The sequence below is a fragment of the Alosa sapidissima genome, chromosome 1 (assembly GCF_018492685.1).
Source record: "Alosa sapidissima isolate fAloSap1 chromosome 1, fAloSap1.pri, whole genome shotgun sequence".
Classification (NCBI taxonomy): Eukaryota; Metazoa; Chordata; class Actinopteri; order Clupeiformes; family Clupeidae; genus Alosa; species Alosa sapidissima.
Window position 1 is genome coordinate 25134496 of NC_055957.1, and position 19344 is coordinate 25153839.

General features: G+C 40.7%; 2 protein-coding genes across 6 annotated transcripts in view; both read right to left on the reverse strand.

Annotated features, from left to right (window-relative positions):
* Positions 1-1635: 1635 nt before the first annotated feature.
* Positions 1636-9988, reverse strand: LOC121722009 (transmembrane protein 144-like). Its single transcript, XM_042108601.1, has 12 exons — positions 9680-9988; positions 9372-9548; positions 9147-9269; positions 8596-8695; positions 7764-7844; positions 7585-7663; positions 6806-6882; positions 5794-5912; positions 5086-5205; positions 4717-4814; positions 1897-1950; positions 1636-1791 (listed from the first exon to the last, which is right to left on the reverse strand). The coding sequence occupies exons 1-12, from the start codon at positions 9753-9755 to the stop codon at positions 1708-1710; spliced, it is 1188 nt and encodes a 395-aa protein (XP_041964535.1). The 5' UTR covers positions 9756-9988; the 3' UTR covers positions 1636-1707.
* A 2532-nt stretch (positions 9989-12520) lies between these two features.
* gria2a (glutamate receptor, ionotropic, AMPA 2a) overlaps positions 12521-19344 on the reverse strand; it is a 21891-nt gene continuing 15067 nt past the window's right edge. Inside the window, exons 12-16 of one of the 5 annotated variants that reach the window (XM_042102491.1) lie at positions 19343-19344; positions 18939-19186; positions 17076-17190; positions 16279-16413; positions 12521-14672 (exon numbers count right to left, since the gene is read on the reverse strand). The exon at positions 19343-19344 is cut by the window's right edge and continues 197 nt beyond it. In XM_042102491.1, the coding sequence (XP_041958425.1) occupies positions 14508-14672; positions 16279-16413; positions 17076-17190; positions 18939-19186; positions 19343-19344 (665 nt within the window). In that variant the 3' untranslated portion in view covers positions 12521-14507. Of the gene's footprint in view, positions 14673-16165; positions 16414-17075; positions 17191-17624; positions 17740-18938; positions 19187-19342 lie in introns of all 5 variants that reach the window. The other 4 variants (XM_042102490.1, XM_042102494.1, XM_042102493.1 and 1 more) reach the window with 4 other exon arrangements.

The window sequence follows — 19344 nt, forward strand, 5'->3', positions numbered from 1 at the left end:
TAACTACAATAGCACTAGTGCTAGGTGTTGCAGGCCAACTCGGAGCTGAACTATGACATGTAACCACAGCTCCTAGTTCGCAAAGTTTCATTCATTCCTTCATTATTAGATTAGACATATTTAACATCGGACATCAACTGACTTTAGCTAGCATGACTGACTGACTTTAGCTAACGAAGTGTTTGCCACAGACGTAAACAAATTTAGACGTCGGGTCCCACAGCCTCCCATCGGGATTCTCTCTCCTGATTGGAGCCACAAACCCCTCCTTTTCCCTTCCCTTTCTTTTTGCGGCAACATACTAAACCAAAAATCCTTTTTTGTTGTTGTTGTTGTTGCAAAATACAACACAGCAGCTTTTATGCATGGTGCCTGCTCATTGAAGTAGCCTACTGTTCTGTCAAAAGAAATAGCAAAGTGCCTACTTCCTTCACCTAAAAAGGGCGTGGACGTTCTGGGACTCATTAGCATATCGCTGGTGACGAGACGTTGGAGCCATCAATAACATGACGAACGGCACTTCTGCCATTGTCTGAGCGGCCCTCTATAGGTGATTACTGACCTAGGAACTTTCTGTAAGCCTATAACTCCTGGTTTGTAGCCTATCACCTATCTAAATGATAAAATCCGTTCTAATATTAGGACAGATTTATTCTTCCAGTCATGTCAAAACCTATTCTGTTATCTTATTAAGAAATGACATGAGTGTAAATATCTCCTCCTAAATAAACAACTGAGGAGTTAAGCAGATATTGTAAGAATCACATTCAATGTATTTTAATTCAAAAAGACATTTATTTATTCTTTAATTCAAAAAGACATTTGGTTTCTACATTTAAATAGAAAATAGATAGAAAAAGATCACGCTGATCATCAAACGAGCCCTTTAAGTCCCCACAAATAGGCTACATAAAAAATTGTAATTCCCACAAACTCATGTACGACTAAAAACAAAGACCCTTTTATATCCAAATTTAAAGTTTATAATTTCACACACATTGTCTTTTCTGATCTATCTGTGGAAAGTGTATAACAAGTCAGGCAATATATTTAGTGGAAAAGGAAATGTGGATTGAGGTTGGTAAGTTCCATCTGTCAAATGAAACATTTGGCACAAAATGAAAAATGTTAATGTAAATCAGGTTTTTAGGCCAAGTATACTTGCATATACAAAGAATTGGTCTCTGCATTTATCCCATCCGTGAATTAGTGAACCACACAGAGCACACAATGAGCACAGAGTGAGGTGAAGCACACACTAACCCGGAGCAGTGAGCTGCCTTGCTACAGTGGCGCTCGGGGAGCAGTGAGAGGTTTTAGGTGCCTTGCTCAAGGACACTCCAGCCGTGGATGTGGGTATGGGAGAGCAGTGCTCAACCACTTCCCCCACCAACATTTTTCCTACTGGTTGGGGATCAAACTGGCAACCCTTCGGTTTCAAGCCCGAAGCCCTAACCAGTAGGCCACAGCTGCCCCTGACTGAGGAAAGCATTATCGCCTTGAGTCTGGCACCTTAAACAGCTGAGCTATCCTGACATCCTGACCACAAGAGCACATACATGAATGGATCATAAAGAAATAGACAGTATTCTGTCTAATGTTAATGTAAACATCTTAAATCACATGTCATTTTTACAAAAAATAAAAACAGTAAACCCTGGATTCTTTTTTTTTTTTACTTCTTTGCTCCCACGTGGTGATATGTGATTAGGACTTGGAGAAGGCCGTCAACAATGAGCCTGCTACCACGAAGCAGAAGGCCAGCCCAAGAACCAGGAAGTTTTTTAAACCCTGCAGATAGAAGGACAGCATGGGATGAAGATCAAGAGACAACTTGAAACACTTTAAGCACTCAAATGTGCACATCTGATGGCTCAAACACAGTTCCACCCTCACCTTCACCTCCTTAAAAACCAGGACTCCCCACGCAGCTGCAATAAGACCTGGGACCTTTAAAAGGCATGAACACACATGTCACAACAAAGTACACTGGATACATACAGTAGTCTATGGACCTATATACAGGTGAGACTAAGCGCATACTGTGGGAGTATTTTAACACCTTCCAGATGAAAACAGATAATTTTCAAAATAACATATAAAACTATCTGACATTCTCTCATGCCCATAAAGTCCATGAATCAGTGCATTAAATGTCAATTCTTACAGCAGGGAAAATAAGTATTGAACACGTCAACATTGTTTTCAGGAGTATACTTCCAGTGAGGCTATTTAAACTCAGATAATCTACCCATATAAAAAAATCCAAACATTAAAGTCCATAAGTAGAGGTCTGTGTAATAAAGTGGAATGACACAGGAAAAAAGTATTGAATGTGCCTACTGAAATTTCTTAAATAATTTGTGCAAAAGCCTAGCCTAGAAATCTAGACGCACCCTAGCGGCAGCAAATTACATTTGCTTCCAGGGCTAGTCTAGCAACTCTCCGTTGGCTTGTGAGCTCGAAAAACTAAACTTCTATCAGGCCAATCAAATCGTGTATAGAGTCTATAGGCGGGCTTAACATATAAGTATAAGTATATATACTCTTTTGATCCCGTGAGGGAAATTTGGTCTCTGCATTTATCCCAATCCGTGAATTAGTAAAACACACTCAGCACACAACGTACAATCAGTGAGGTGAAGCACACACTAATCCCGGCGCAGTGAGCTGCCTGCAACAACAGTGGCGCTCGGGGAGCATTGAGGGGTTAGGTGCCTTGCTCAAGGGCACTTCAGCTGTGCAGACTGGTCGGGGTTCGAACCGGCAACCCTCCAGCTACAAGTCCGAAGCGCTAATCAGTAGGCCACGGCTGCCACGTGGCATAATGACTGATGGCAGAGTTGCAACGGTTTGGCTTGAATTCCCTGCTAATATTTGTTGATTTAAAAATCCGATATTCCGATATATCGGCCGATATTTTTTTTTTCCAGAAACGCGCAACAAAACATTAACAGATTTCCCTAACATTAGTTATATGTAGTTATTTATGAGTATTGACTAAAATAATATGATAATGCATTTTAAAAACAAACTTGTTTATTTTTAAATAATATTGTCACAGTGGAACAGAGGAACATCGAAATATATTAAAGTTCTGATAAATAAAATGTATAAAAATAGAGATATGAAACTTAGTCTTTTGAACAAAAACACAATAACAACAACAACAACCAAATCAAAGTTACCAGTATTAAAACTTGGTAAGCTTTATAAATATAACTTTAAACTAAGACTTAATAATTACAAAAAATAATGATGACATTTACTATCATCATTATTTGTATTATCATTAAACAAGATAAAGGTCACTCCTAAATGTTTGAGTGTGCGTGTGTAATAATTAGTCCCTATTGCCTTATAAGCTACCTTATAATTACAATGTCAGCTTGCTTATCCCTTTACCTGCACTTTTAAAATTATTTCGATCCAGCTAAATCAAACCATTTTCAATCATCAGTTGCTGCCTGCCTTCTAAAACCTACTATTTAGTGATCTAAATCCATTATGTAACTCGTTAATCCTGCGGCTGAACGACAGTCTGAAACGCACACTTGGCGTCATTGGATTTCACACACGTGTAAAAGAAAAGCTAACTTTTATGCACAAGCTACGTTTTGCACAAGCTACGTTTGATACTTTTCCTTTAGGCTATGTCTAAATGTTCACTCCTCCTCGCACGTATAACTTACATTTTACAATGCAGGGACTGTAACTACAGATATACTAGTTATAAATACAGTAATCATTACTTTATTTAGGCAGAATAAGTTCGTTGTGGTTTCCAAGCTCATTAATGTTAACGTTAGCGGTCTTCCACTGATATTCATGGCATTAGCTAGCTCCTTACAGGACAGCCAACCACAAAGGTATCCAATAAGGATGAAGTGGAAGAAGAGGTGTGCAAACTCAGAAAAGCTAGATAAATAATAATATATCATTAACTTTTATATTAGCATATAGTTTGTAAATAAACATTTAACATTTAAATGATGTAAGAAATAACTGTTAATTAGTGCCAAAAAGACATTTAGTTAACTATTAACAAATAGTAATACAATATTAGTTAATAGATTTGTTAAAACATTAACATACAGATTTTATGCAAACAACTAATATTTAATTAATTAATTAAAACTATTAACTTGTGCCAAATAGATATTTTAGTAACAATTAACAAATATTAACAAAGGGTTAGGTAATTACTAGTTTGCTATTTATTATTGTGGAGTGTTACCAATGTTTCTTGTGTGACACCTTGGTAATGAAAAACCTTTTTATAGCCCATCAATATGTACTAACCCAGCTTATATTCATTTGCACAGGTAGGATAATTACTCTCTAACTACTTCCTTGCCTTTGTGTACTGCTTTTTCTTAGCGTGTTCAATACTTTTTCCCTGTGCCATTCCACTTTTTTACTCATAACTCTACTTATGGACATTAATGTTTGGATTTTTTTTTATATGTGTGATTTTAATACTAATGTCTGGTGCGAATAGCCTCACTGGAAGTATACTTACTGAAAAAAATGTTGTTACTCATTCTCCCCCGCTGTACTGTATGTGTCTACTTAGCATGCTTAGGATCACTAAATCACACTGTTTGGGTCATTCACTTTTACAGTGTAATCAGTTTGTAGGTGCATCTGTGTCTGATAAGATGGTATTGTATTGTAGATTGATTACTGCATTCTGCCACGCAAGCTGTTACTCACCGCTGTGATAATAGGGAAGCTGATCACAGGACTCAGATAGTGATTAGCCAAAAACCAGCTGCATGTCGCTACTGCCCACATGACCCCTGAGGCAAACCCTGAAAGAGTGAACACAGTCTTACATCCTCTGGGCCTCTAAAAGGCCATACACAACTGTTTGTGAAGAATGTTGCCAAAGCAAGTGTTAAAAATGACACGTTTATCTGGCGAGAAGATTAAAGAATGGTAAGAAAAATGTTCTCTCTGTCTGTTTGTGACACACATGGGCATGGCTTGCCAATGTTTGGATGCTGTGCTGTTTCTTACACAGTAGTACTTGCTGATCCAAATAAAAAGTTTATGTGCACGTGCAAACACATGTGTGTGTACCTGGTAGTATGGCTTTGGAGAACACTTTGGGTTTGTTCTTCATTGCTGCACAGTAGATGAGGAAGTAAACCGTGCTGGTGAGAAAGACCCCGCTAAACTGAGCAAAAACATAGTCCAGATCTAGAAGGGAACACAACTGGGTGTTTATCACATAGGCCAGTGGTTTTCAAAGTGGGGGCTGGGGCCCCCTGGGGGGCCGCGAGGGGGTGCCAGGGGGCCTCAGCAAGTTGGAAGGAAAAATAAAAGCAACAAATATATACATTTGAAACATTTTAAATATACTTATTACTATTAGGGTTGTTATGCAATGGCATTATAATAATGTGTCCGTATCTGAACATTATATTTTCCATGATAATGACTGGGAATAATAATAGAGTGATAGCTCTCATATAGCAGAAAGCCCCAAATACAATTTTTACACACTGTATGCTCCATCGCGAAGTGTTTGTGGCTAAAATAATTATTAGGATTAGCTTAATGTATTTTTACATTTGCCGTAGTATTCTCGATAGGTTTAATAACACATCACAGGGGTCCTTGGCCAGAACCTAGTGGTATTTGGGGGGGCCTTGTCGTGGAAAAGTTTGGGAACCCCTGACATAGGCTACACAGTACATCCTGACTAAAACAGTGTTATCTGATCTAGTTCTGCACATCTTGCAGCTTAGACTTTTTCAAAGTGTCCTGAGAGCAGGTTGTCTTTACCAAATTTACTGGTTCCATGGAACTGACTGTCTGGATCGTCTGCATGGGCTTTCATGTACAGTACTGGGACAAAGGAAAAACCATATAGTGCACCTGCAAAAACAGCCATACAAGAGCCTCTATGTGTGAGAGAGGAGTGGAAGAGAACGAGAGAGAGAGAGAGAGAGAAAAAGAGATTAAACAACGTTTTACAAAAGGCTTCTGCAGAGTGTTCTGTCCTTTGGCATCATGTACTTTTGGTAACATGCATGCTAAGGATCAGCAAAAACTGTAGAGCATAATAAAATGGCTAGTAGAATCATTGGAGTTGATGTAATGTTTATGTGTTTACTGTTTTGTCTGTGGTTTCTATGTCTTTAAATACTATGACGTGCAATGGCCACATGAATTTCCCCTTGTGGGATAATAAAGTTCACCTTGACCTTGATGACAATGATCAAGGCACTCTGATCATATGTCAGCACAGGCACTTGAACTTGTTAATAATCTTAGTGTAACGGATGCCAGCTAGCTTAGCTGTGCTTGTGGAACGTTGGTAAACCTCACTCCCCGACGCCTCAAGAGTGCTGCTGGCATGCGAGCCAGTAGCCTGGGCTATTGGCTCAACTGTCAGCATGCTCGCCTCCCGATCTGAGGTGCTGCTGTTCGCGGGTTCGTGTGCAGGGCTGAATCGCGCAGGTTACATTAGCTATTTTTTAATAATCTTAGTTATTTTTTAATAATCTTAGCTATTTCTTAATAATCTTAGCTATTTCTTTCCCTCTATGTTATGTTTCATGTGTTGACTGTTTTGTCTGTGGTGTCTGTCTTTAAATACTATGACGTGCAATGACCACATGAATTCCCTCTTGTGGGATAAAGTTCACCTTGCCCTTGACCACAGGTTATAGATTCACAGGTTTACTTTGCATGATACCTTTCATTTTTATTTTACTTCATTTTATTTCATTTAATTACTATGGTGCTTGGCTTCATGTGATGCAGGAAGTTAAAATATGAGTGTTGTACATACACAAGTCTTTTAGTATTTGGTCGGAGTCCATCCACCCATGAATCGTCTGAAGCAGCCACATCATCAGGATTTACAGCCTATAAAGTAGAGCCATGCACACACAAACAAGACAACCAAGTGCTGAGGGTCTACAACATATTCCTTCAAGCCAGGTTAGCACCACACAAATGATAACAGTTGCATGAGCTTGCATAAAATATGCTTGTGCTTACATGGATTGCACATTTCACAATTCAGCTTACACAAGTATCATATCTACTGTATATCAGACCAAGTACTCTATATTAGGGCTGCACGATTTGGAGAAAATATCTAATTGCGATTTTTCTGACAGATATTGCAATTGTGATTGCGATTTGAGATTTAATTTTTGAATGTCAATGAATTGATTCAGTTCAATATTCCAAATGTCTCTTTAAGTTGTGCCACTTCTGATTGGTGAGCATGCCTATTGCATGAAAAGGACAGCACTCTTGATTGACTGTGAAACTCACCAATCAGAAGTTCTATGCTTCTCGCACACTAAGCATACTCACCTATCAGAAGTGACAAAACTTAAAAAGGCATTTGGAGTATTGGTCAAGGAGGATGACATGAATATAAAAATCACTGTGTGACTAACTGTGCACGATTATTTGTAGCTTGTACGATTAAATAATTGGTTCATATTGCGATTGCAATAATTGAGCAGCCCTACTCTATATCAGATCAAATGAAATGTAACCCAAGAAGCTAAATACATATTTTTTGCAGGAGCTCAACTCCTTCATGGGACATACATTATCTATGAGTAAAGGTGTCTCCTCTGCTCTTCGACCACTCTGGACATCACTCTTCACAAAGAAAAACACAAGGGCACTGAAAACACAGACCCACAAATATATTTAGAACAATAACAAATTGTGTAACAACACATGAATAAGTATGAGATATGTATATGTAATCATGTTGTAGTTACCTAACTAAGCACAACGCAGCTCCACCGTAGTTTAATGCAGAGTTTCCTACCACTTCTGCTTTGATGCCAAACCAGCCAAACCTGTATACACACACAGATAATAATAATAATAATAATAATAATAATAATAATAATAAGCTTTATTTGTATAGCACCTTCCATACACAGAATTCAGCTCAACGTGCTTTACATTTGGAGGATTAAACACAATAATAAATAAAATAAAATAATATATGTAAAAAAGTAATAATATAAACAAAGAAACAAAACGATAAATAAAACATCAGATATTTAGAATTAAGTAAACATTAGAATTCACAAGATGGTAAAGAGATAGATACAACACATACAATACAATTAATGCAGTGCAAATAGGAAGACCCTGTAAAATAGCAGCAGTAGAATGTAAATTAATGTGAATAAATAGGCTACACGATAAAAGTGTGTTAACTAAAAGCTCTCATGTACAGGTATGTTTTCAGGTCTTTTTTAAAAGATGTTTACAGAATTTGCCTGTTTGATGTACAGAGGCAAGGTATTCCATAGCTTCGGTGCATAATGGATAAAAGCAGCTTCTCCACTTTGCTTGTGGAGCACTTTGGGCACAATTAAAAGATTAGCATGGGAAGATAAGGTTCCTTTGTGGTTGGTAAGTTGTGATCCAAGTTCCCAAAATTACTAAGAGAACGGTGTCTCGCTTTGATTTTGGTCCAACCTCTGTTTGATTGTCATTTATCTTTAAAATTTTGTAGCAACAGTCGCAGCAGACGTTTTCTTCGCACACACAATCTCTCTCTCTCTCTCTCTCTCTCACACACACACACACACACACCTTGAACTGGCCCAGCCCATGAGCAGGTTGAAGGAGCTCCAGATGAGAATTCCCATCCCTAGACCAACTGTCTTCACTATGGGCACCACTGTTATATTTCCTGAAATGGAAATGTTCATCAAGACAGCTGACTATCACCACTAAAAGAGGCTGATTTAGTTGACCATGATAAGTGATTGATATATGAAGGGTTCAGATGCAAAAGCCTCTAAATGCGTCAAAAATTAGATAAAGATGGTGTGGATGCTCTCCACACATAGTATACGCTAATCAAATAATTTATCTTCAAAACCCACTAAATACCAGTGGTCAGACGGATTTAGAGGGTTTTGCATCTGAACTCTTCATGATGTCATTAACTGCTTCATAAAAGACTGCATGAGACCCACAATACATTTCAAATCACAAAAAAGACATTTGCACTACTATTTGTAATAACATTTACAATACTTTCATTTCATTACACATAACCATAATTATATTAGAATATCATATTACACTGGAAAATTTCAACGGTCCTTCCAAACAATATAAACAGTCAACATTTTTACCTGTGGCCCAGATAACTCCTCCTAGCATTGCCAGGGGCCGGAATTGGGGGCAGTTTAGTATTAAATTTGCGACCAGACCCACCAGCCATATAGAACCACACAGGACCCACTGAAAAAACATTCCTATCATACAGAGATACAGAGAGAGAGAGGGGGAGAGACTATGCTATTATTTATGCACAACAATGTGAGAAAAAACAACCCAAAGAAGATGAGAAAAGCTACCATCGCCAGAGTCTATCTTCTTCACAGGGACGAAGTTGCTCCCGTAAAACACCACGGCCACAGCGCACGAGATAAAACCGTAGGCCATTTCTGTGGCATCTGTGCCATTAGTGGTCATATTCCCAAGTAGGGAATATGACAGCTCGGCAGCAGGTAGCTGCTCCTCTGGGTGTCCATCTTTGAACCGACAGTAATGAACTCGTCAATAACAAAGTAATCTAATAACACAATATTCAAGCATGCGGATTTCTATACAAAATAATGTAAAATAAAATAAAATAACATAACATAAAATATATCAACCCTACCTCTGTTTGTTTGATCAGCTGCGAATGTCATGCACAGCACAGTGGACAGAGCAAGGAGAACCGCGCAACGATCCATCGCTGTTTAGGCAGTGGGCAGGCATGCAGTAGTGGGTTATCAAGAACTGACAGGATACTCCGTCGTTAGGCTACTTTTCCCTACCAAACATTTCCGTATTCTATAGGCTACGGCTTCCTTGCACCTCTCGAAGGTCCCCATTCAGCACTTAGCCTAGCCTACAATGTGGGAGGTTAGCAAACATACATAGACAACAAAAGAAAACCCAACTCCACACTTCCGTGTTGATCACATCAGCTGACATGAAGTCACATGATAGTGGAAGGTAGGCAAATCAAGAGTGGGGCACAAAAGGTCAGTGAATCTCCTGACATGAGTCACTCGAACAGCACATATCACTATAGGCTACTTGCTCATTTTAATATGTCCTAACTTTTAAATTCTTCAGGATAATTGAACTTTGTAAACACCAAGCTTCCCTGGAGCCAGAGCGTGACTTCTGACCACCAGCTTATGACTTCTGACCACCTCATGACTTCTGACCACCTTACTCATCCTCTAACCTCATACATCTTGAGGCACAGTGGCTGGAATGTGGAATGACTGTCAATGGGCTGTTAAGCGAACAAGAGCTTCCTTCCTGAAATGAGATGGGTTTGTCTCAAAATGAAGCAACTGCCAGATGTATAATTAATGATGAACTAGTAAAGCAGAAGAAAAAATGTCACTGCACGGCAGCTTAGCTTTAAACTCATGTGTTGTGTGTGTGTGTGTGTGTGTGTGCGTGTGTATGTGTGTGTGTGTGTGCGTGTGCCCCCCCCCCCCCATTTGATCACAGCATGCAAGCACAGAATGTGACAGTCTCCAGCCTCAGCAGAGCTATGCATGTTTAATATTTAAGGCATATGAATCAAGTGTTCAATATTTCAGTTCATTTTGATCTCATGATTTTGCAGGAGATTGAGGATGTTGAGGTTGAGGATGTTGTACTGTTCTTTGTGCAGCTCGTTGATCTGAGTGTCGTACACACACACACACACACGAACACACATACGCACACAAACACAACTAAACAAGACACAGGTAGCCTACAGTAGGTTAATTCCCCCCATGATGAATTCATTTAATCTGTAAACCTGAATGTAATGCCTGATGGTGATGTTGAATGTAGTGTCTGTCTACACCTCTGGTAGGCGCTGTTACATCAAGAGTCTATGGTATTAGTGTATTAGTGATTCATTTTAGCAGTGAGCCTCAGTTTTCAGTCCATGAATCAGTCTCCTTTCCTCCTCCCCTCACACAAAAATTAGTTAAGAGCTCAGCCCAGCACTGAGCTGGGCAAAGAGCCAGAGCAGGCTTTTATTGGTTGATCAGAGCCAAAGTCAGGTATGATTGGATGACTTGAACTAGATTAAGCCATTATTGGTTGATTAAAGCCAATGCGGAGGTGATGCGGAGGTGAGCGCAGTGTGTGGTGGAAGAGGACTGCTGAGCTACAGCTGACAGAGCAGTCTGTCCACACACACACACACACACACAGTGCTGATGTCAGGATAATTCACTCTACACACTGGCAGTTAATCAGGTGGCCTTACCACTCATTTGTGTGTCTTAGTACAGAGCCTAACACAAGCTATTGAATGCTGGGTAATTGGCTATATTTCTGCAACGTCAGTATGAATATTACAATACCACAGCATAAAACATGTTTCAGGACCCTTACAAACATAAGTGCAGATGTTTCACTCAATGTAAGTAAATATATATATATTTTTAATGCTTCACATGTGTAACTGCAGATAACCAATCAGGGTTGCAAAGGACGTTCCATACTTTATTCTCTTAAAGAACAAACAGAATTTGTCTAGCAGCAATCTTATCATGTGATCCTAGAATAGTCATGATTTAATTTCAGTGAGTGGTACCTCATCAGTCAAAATGACATACAGCATTCTGTAATTAATACAGCTTTGCTACATGTGTGGTTTTCACCACATCTTGTGTTTTGATCACATGGAACCATTTTCCTTGACTTTAAATAACCTATGGTGGACTTTGTAAGATTTGGTGTGAATTTGTGACTGACTGACATAAGAACTCTGGGAAATTATACTGTTGCATAATGTTAGACTGATGCACAATGTTGTTGTTTGTGTATGTGTTATATTATGTGACTGTCTGAAGAATCCATTATGGACTCTAATCTCTTGTATTGTTTTGTCATACTTGTGTTTGGTGCAGTCGGTCCAATATTAAATGTTGCATTTGTTCAATTTATTTATGCCTAACTTACTGTGGCTGCGACATGAGCGGTGTGAATATTCTGTCGTACACTGCTATGCTCTTAGTACCTCTTTAATGCATTTTCTGTGTGGAAGACCAACCATGAAAAAGCTAGCCCTGTAAATTAATGATTAGCTTTTTCAGTTTTAGAGTATGCAGCCGTCTCCTCTCTCCAGCACTGATTTGTCTGATCGCTCCAAAGCCTCGCCTCCGTTTTCTCTCCTCTCCCCTGCCCCGGTCTCATCTGCTCCATAACATCGGCAGCCGTGTTTGTCTGTTCAGGGGGAAGCACAGCTGCTCCAGCACTCTGAAAATGGTTGCAAACAGGGGCCATGTGACTATGTGTATCTCAAAATAAATACACTATACAGTATGTGTTTGTATAGACTGCATAGCTGGTGTTTGTGTGTAGACTGGGAACTGTATGTATTACAGAGGTGAATTGTGAGCACAAAGCACCCCCCCCCCCCACCCACCCCCAAGATACATGCATGGGTCTAGGAGCATGCATGGATGGAGAAGAGTAGAACAAAGGCAACAGGCAAGATTGAGACCCAAGGGCCTTTATTTAAAAAGAGTCGGAAAAAAATAAAATAAAGCAGTCCGTCCAACATTCCATTACAAAAATCAGCAGTATCTCACTAACTCACGGCTATCCCTCCGACATAACTCTCTGAAACCAAATGCATTTGTGTATGTGCAGTTGGATGAGTGTGTTTGTCTTTGTGTGTGGTTGTGTGTGAGTGTGAGAGTGCATGGTTATGTATTTGTTTTCCGTCCTGGTCAGTCACACTTTTAATAGGACTGCATCGTTTCTCTCTGAGTAGGGTTTTAGCACGGTCCAGCTCACGCAGATGTTTGAATGTGTGTTTAACTGACCTCAGTTATTCACATATTTATATACAGTACATATACATACAAAACTAATGTACAGGACGTCAGATACACGGCATGGCATAGAAAAAGGTGATTTTCATATACTGTAGTTAATCAATATAATAATCAATGTATTTATCTGTAACATTAAGTTGTCTTTTCTCATATTTTGAAATTAAACACTAAGCATTTAACATGAGTGGCATCCGCTCACTGAACAAAGCAAAAAAGAAAAGAAAAAGATTAAAAATTTCATGCGTTTCAAACTACAGATCTGCATATCAGAGTCCGACAACACAACACTGCGTTAAAGAAACGCACCCTGTACACACAGATACACACACACACACACACATGTCAGTAGCAATCGTTTAGTATGTCTGTACATGTGTTGTCATGCGGATGTGGAAAAAATGTGAAAGTGTATGTGTGCGTATACCGGTATATATATATATATATATATATATATATATATATGTGCGTTCATGTGTGATGTGAGTGTGTGTGTGTGTGTGTGTGTGTGTGTGTGTGTATGGCCACTCAGACATACAGTCACTCACATGGTGTATAGCTCTATACTGTTCAGACACCTGCAGGTTTTGGCACTCTGTGATTTGGCATAATTCTGTCTCTCTGGATATTAAACTTTGATTTCTATATTTATTATATTTATAGAAGTCTATTTGTTACATTATTAATTTTATTGTAGAACCTACATGGCCACTTGCATTTGTTATGTGTAAACATGTGTAAGTATTTTAATATCTATTAAATGTTTAAATCTATAAAACTACTGCCGGCATCATTGATGGGCAAACATAACAAGATCCAAGAAAACATTGACACTTCTAAAAATAAAAACAGGAAAATAGAACAAAAAAAGTTTCTTGTACATGTCAAGCATTGTTTTGATCACATTAACATCATATAAACCAAATATATACATGATGTCGTCTTCATATAATAACAGTAATAAATGATACTACTAAAACATTTCACCTACAGTACATCTGTATGAACCATTTTGACTTTTTTTAAACACATTAAGACTGTAAGCCTTCTCAATGCAGATACTTTTTTAACAAAATGGAAGCAGTTCATTGAAAAGCTTTTTTGGAAAATATTTTTTAAATATGCTATTTTTATGTTGGAATATCCGAGTGTTATTTGAAAAAGTCATAATTGAATGCAGATGGTGCAAAAGTGTGCTTGTGTCATTCTGATTCTGAAACTCTCCATGGGTCGCTATGGAAAGAGGCATATCATTTTGAGATTCAGTGCAGGCAAATGATGATGTCAGCAATCTCAAAGGTGTCTGATAAAAATGAAGGGAACTTTGTGTGTCTTTGTGTATTTAAGTGTGTGTGAGAGTATGTGTGTATGTGTGAGTGCGTGCAAGTGAGTGAAAGTGTATGTACAATGTGTGGTTCCAGAGTGTATGGGTAGCTGGGTGTGTGTATAACTTTAAATGAGAATGGTGTCTGCATTGTGTGAGAGTTTATGTACAATATTGTATTTGTATTGCATGTGTGTGGGTGTGTATGTGATTTTTGAGTGTGTGTGTGTGTGTGTGGGTATATGTGTGTGTGTGTGTGTGTGTGTGTGTGTGTGTGTGTGTGTGTGTGTGTGTGTGTGTATGTGTGTGTAAGGCACTCAGGACAGGTCACTCATGCTGAGCGTCATTCCCATGCCAGGCCGTATGTAAGGGACGCTGTGGACGGCTTTGGGGAAATCTGGCGTCAGCACTCTTCCATTCTCCCCCATACTGCCGGTGATTGACAGCCTGGCTTTACTCCGCATCGCATCTGTAAAGGTCATCTGCACAAACATATACACACGCACAAATAGACAAACAAACAAACAAACACACACACCACACAGGAGTTATAAACTGTTTTATAATTAAGAGGGTTAGGTATGTAAACATTTAATTTGTATGTATGAAAAGATACTTCCATAATCAAATATCAAAATCTTTACATTTGTATAAAACATTTTGCTATAATGTATGAGACCACTGGATATTTTGGTGCATGTCTGTGTGTGTGTATGACTGAAAATGCACAAGCAAATGGCACAAAATGTATGACTGTCAAGCATTCAACGTTTTCACTGAATGGGATGAGGCTATTCAGAGCAAGTAGCTACTGGACGCTGTCTTGATTTACAGCAAAAGCATTTAGCGGACTACAGCAAGCAGAAATGAGGCCACGGGTCAACATATACACTCTCACACACTATCACAGATACACATGGCGAGATCTTTAACACAGTCAGGTCTTAAAATTTGCTGATCACACACACACACACGCATACAGACCAAGACACACACACACACACGCACACACACACACCAAGACACACACGCACACACACCAAGACACACACACGCACACACCAAGACACACAAACACACATGCACACACATCCAGACACACACACACCAAGACACACATTCACGCACACACACCAAGACACACATGCACGCACACACACCAAGACACGCACGCACACACAAACACGCACACACACCAAGACACACACGCACACACATACACACACACACACACCAAGACACACGCACACACACACACACACACACATACACACACCCACACCAAGACACACACACACACACACATCTCTCCATTCAGACTTCCACTCATCCTCCCACTCTATCCCCCTGTCCACCCCAGTTCCTCTGGACGGCATATGGCGAATGAGTCCTGCGTCTGATGGTCCAGACGTCATGAATGGAGTAATGTGGCTGAGAGCGGCTAGGGGCAGAGACACAGATAGAGAGGCCTTGGCCAGAAAGCTGCTGCAGCCCCATGTTTGCACCAGGCTAGTGAGGTTACCTCCGTTAGCTAAATATGGAGTTATATTCTGCTGTGTGACCCAACACACCTCTCAAAATAACAAATTGTTGATCATGGTGCCCAGACAAACATTTGCTTGTCTAAAGTTTGGTGTTTGGAGCATTTTGGGAATCACTAAGCCAAAACTAGTCAGCATCAAGACACTACTAATTACAGTAAACCCTTGTCTTGTCTTAAGATTATATTTTGGTGCCCAGTATATACTTTCCTCATTCATATTCAAAATGAATGAATTGTTCCGAGTTGTACATATCATGATGGCTATCTTAAGCTATGTTTAAAAATATGACGAGATAAGGCACTTGATCCAGGATACACATTGGCACACTTTAACATGGCGCAGAGATGGAGCTGGTGTTACTGCCCTGCCTCAACTCTCCCTCTGTGACTCTGCTTGTTTGGGAGTGCAGGGTCTCGACGGCCTTCTCCTACCGCCTCTAGATCTTAACACTCTCCATCCCATACACGTTGTACCCTTCCTTATAAGTGGCAAAATTCTGAGAATTCTGCGAGGAAGTGGCGTGCAGGCTGTCACTCTTGGCCACCTTCAGTCTCTTGGCCTCGGCGCGCGACTTGTAGCAGAACTCCACCAGGGCCACCAGCATGGCCAGGCCCAGGCCGCCGACTAGGATGTAGAACACCCCCGCCACGTTACTCAGGCTCAGGGCGCTGGTCTTCTCCTGCAGGGTGCACGCACACACACACACGCACGCGCGCACACAGGGGTGCGCACGCACACACACACATACACACACACACACACACACACACACACACACACGCATAGTATTAGTATATGAGTTTTTAGAGGGGAAAGAAATGGCATAATTCTAAACATTCGGTCTTGTCGTTTGTCTTAACAGTACACACAACACAAGTTTAACAAACACAAAAGCTAGTGTGTGAAATAGGGTATATGGGTGTGACATTTACTATGGACTACAGAACTATTGCATTTCAATATTCTCTGTGATACATACTGTACACCAAGAATATTCAAGACTTGCTTTAAGTTCTTTGTGTATTTGAGACAGAAACAAAGAAAAACAACATAACAGAAAAAGACAGAGAACTCCAAGTGCTGCTTTTTAAATTGAACACAACTGCTGGATGTCAAGATATATGTGTGTATGTTCAACAGACTGAGAGGACACATTAGGTCTATCTGTGTGTAGTAAAGCTCACATGCATTACTCAGCTGGCTGTAACACACATATTCTACTGTAACCACACACATACTATAGTGGTTCTCTGGAAGGGGTCATGCTTGGAGTTACAGGGGTCACTCTGTGCTAGGACTGTTTACTATGTTTTTTCACACAGACATCCTGCATCGACTGACCTTACTTCCCGAGTCCTTGGATCCACATTCACCCTTATCGTACCACCATTTGTTTTTCAGCTTGTCTAAGACGCCTTGCTCACTGAGTTTCAATACTGCAAGGTTTACTGGCGTTCTTGGCGTATAGGAGGAATAACATAAATAACATTATCAATGTTATTTTATGTTATTGTAGCATTGACACTGCTGTAGGCTTGTAGTCATGGCGATAGGCCTCGCTGCTCCATTTGGCCTGAGCTTAGCGTAGCTGAGCTGGGCCACATGTGCAGCGACGCATCGCCCCGAGAGAGCAGCACGAGCAGAGGCCACGCTGCATCTGAGCCCCGCCACACGCCGCAGGGCCACACACGCCCAGCCTGACACTCACTACCCCGCTCGCCGCCCCACACACTGTCCTGTGCTAGAGGGTGCTGTTACCAGCATCTATTCATTCACTGCTATTTATTGTGCTAGGGAAAACCTCGCTAGGTGGATTGCTGCTGGCGTCTGATTGTGCTGCTCCCTCGCCACTGCGTTTGGTTACCCATCATTCCCCTTTGTGGGGCTGACCTTTGACTCGCCGCCCCCGCTGCCGCACTCTCCTTTGTCGTACCACCATTTGTTTTTCAATTTGTCCAGCAGCCCTTGTTCATTGAGTTTAAGCACTGCAAGGTTTACCGCATTTCTTCAAAGATAAAACACACGGGTGAGACAGGGGCGGCTCAGCCTCCCGCAGTGAGTCACATGTCAATCAATACATAGCCCCTCCCATTTAAGGCAAGCCCACCCACAACACCCTCCCCTGGAGCAGGCTAATTAGGCCAAGCTCCATGTGACATCATTAACATCACAGGTGATAACATCTTCATCTACATCATTATTATCCTTAACAATATTTATCACAATCAATAACATGTAACATAGCATTTAAACACTGACATAACAAGTCAGGAACAATGCAAACATACAAGAACATACATATACATACACACAAGTGCGGTGCACCCTCACAAATGCACACGCACACAAACACACACACACATACACACACACACTTCCTCACACACTCACTCATTCTCTCACTCACACACTCTCTCACTCACACTCTTGTGTTCAACTGTGAGAGACATTTGGACAGTGGAAGCAGACAGATAGGTTAGTTTGTCAGTGTCAACAACAGCATGCAGCAGAGTTCACACCGTGGACCAGCACCAACACCACGTTCCACACTGCAGCAAGAACAACACACATCACACTACACCACACCAGGCATTCCTCCTGCAGTTTCTCCAGCATTCACAGTCAAGATGCTAATCACATGCACACAAGAGCAAACTGCTCTTGTGCATAACACTGGCTGACTATTACTGTAACATCAGTACCTAAAGTTCATACTCTGAGTGAAGACTAACAGGGCAAATAGGTGTGGAAGACAGGGAGAGAGAATAGTGTTGTGTGATTCATGAGCCTCTGAGTTTACATGCAGGGCTCATGGATGAGATGGACTTCTCTGCCATCTCTTAAAAATGACTTAGTCATTTATCATGTAACAAGACTAAATGAGGTAATTCTGTTGCATAAAACATACTAACTATATGTGCATAAAGGTTTCTACTGAAATGTCATGTTTGTTTACAAACATGAGTTGATCATAGATCGCAGCTAACTTGTTGACAAGTCAATAAACTATGTGTTTCTAACATGCTTCCTTGGCAGCGGTTTTGGTTACCTAGGTTACCTGCTGCTCTTTGGCTTTGGTTACCTAGGTTACCTGTTCCCTGCTCTGTGTATTGCCTAGGTTACCTCCCGGTGACCCCGGCCTACATCAGGGTAGGTGGGATACTATAACAACATGTCCACACATTGTTATACTACTCCACCCACCTTAATGCTGATCCTTTGGGCGTAGCGATTCCATATCCTTTGGAGTCCAGGTTCCCCCCGACCTTCATGGTGTCACAGGGCTTGCGCTGTTCGATGTACTCGTTCATGGTGGACTCCAGCAAGTAGGCGTACTTCCCTTTGGACTTCCTGACCCGCAGAACCCCCTCTACCGTGTTTTTCACAAATACAGAGGGCTCAGCACTCTTCATGTACTGCCACATCTTATCAAAAAGGGCGATCTTAGACCTCTGCGCACGGAGAGAAAATGGGCAGAGAGAGAGAGAGGACAAAGGAAGGAATGCAAAGGGACAATTAGGTGAGTGAGGGGCAGAGATGGGGGATGAAGATGGCGATTGGGAACTCTGCGTCTTTCTGTGGCAAATCTGTGTGGTTCTGGTTCTCACCC

What these genes read in the sequence shown, in the direction of transcription:
- LOC121722009 (XM_042108601.1), bottom strand. Translation starts at nt 9,755, where the DNA reads ATGGATCGTTGCGCGGTTCTCCTTGCTCTGTCCACTGTGCTGTGCATG. An exon ending in ATGGGCTGGGCCAGTTCAAG is followed by an intron (nt 7,845 to 8,595) that starts GTGTGTGTGTGT and finishes GTGTGTATACAG; the next exon opens with GTTTGGCTGGTTTGGCATCA. An exon ending in CCAAATACTAAAAGACTTGT is followed by an intron (nt 5,913 to 6,805) that starts GTATGTACAACA and finishes TCTCACACATAG; the next exon opens with AGGCTCTTGTATGGCTGTTT.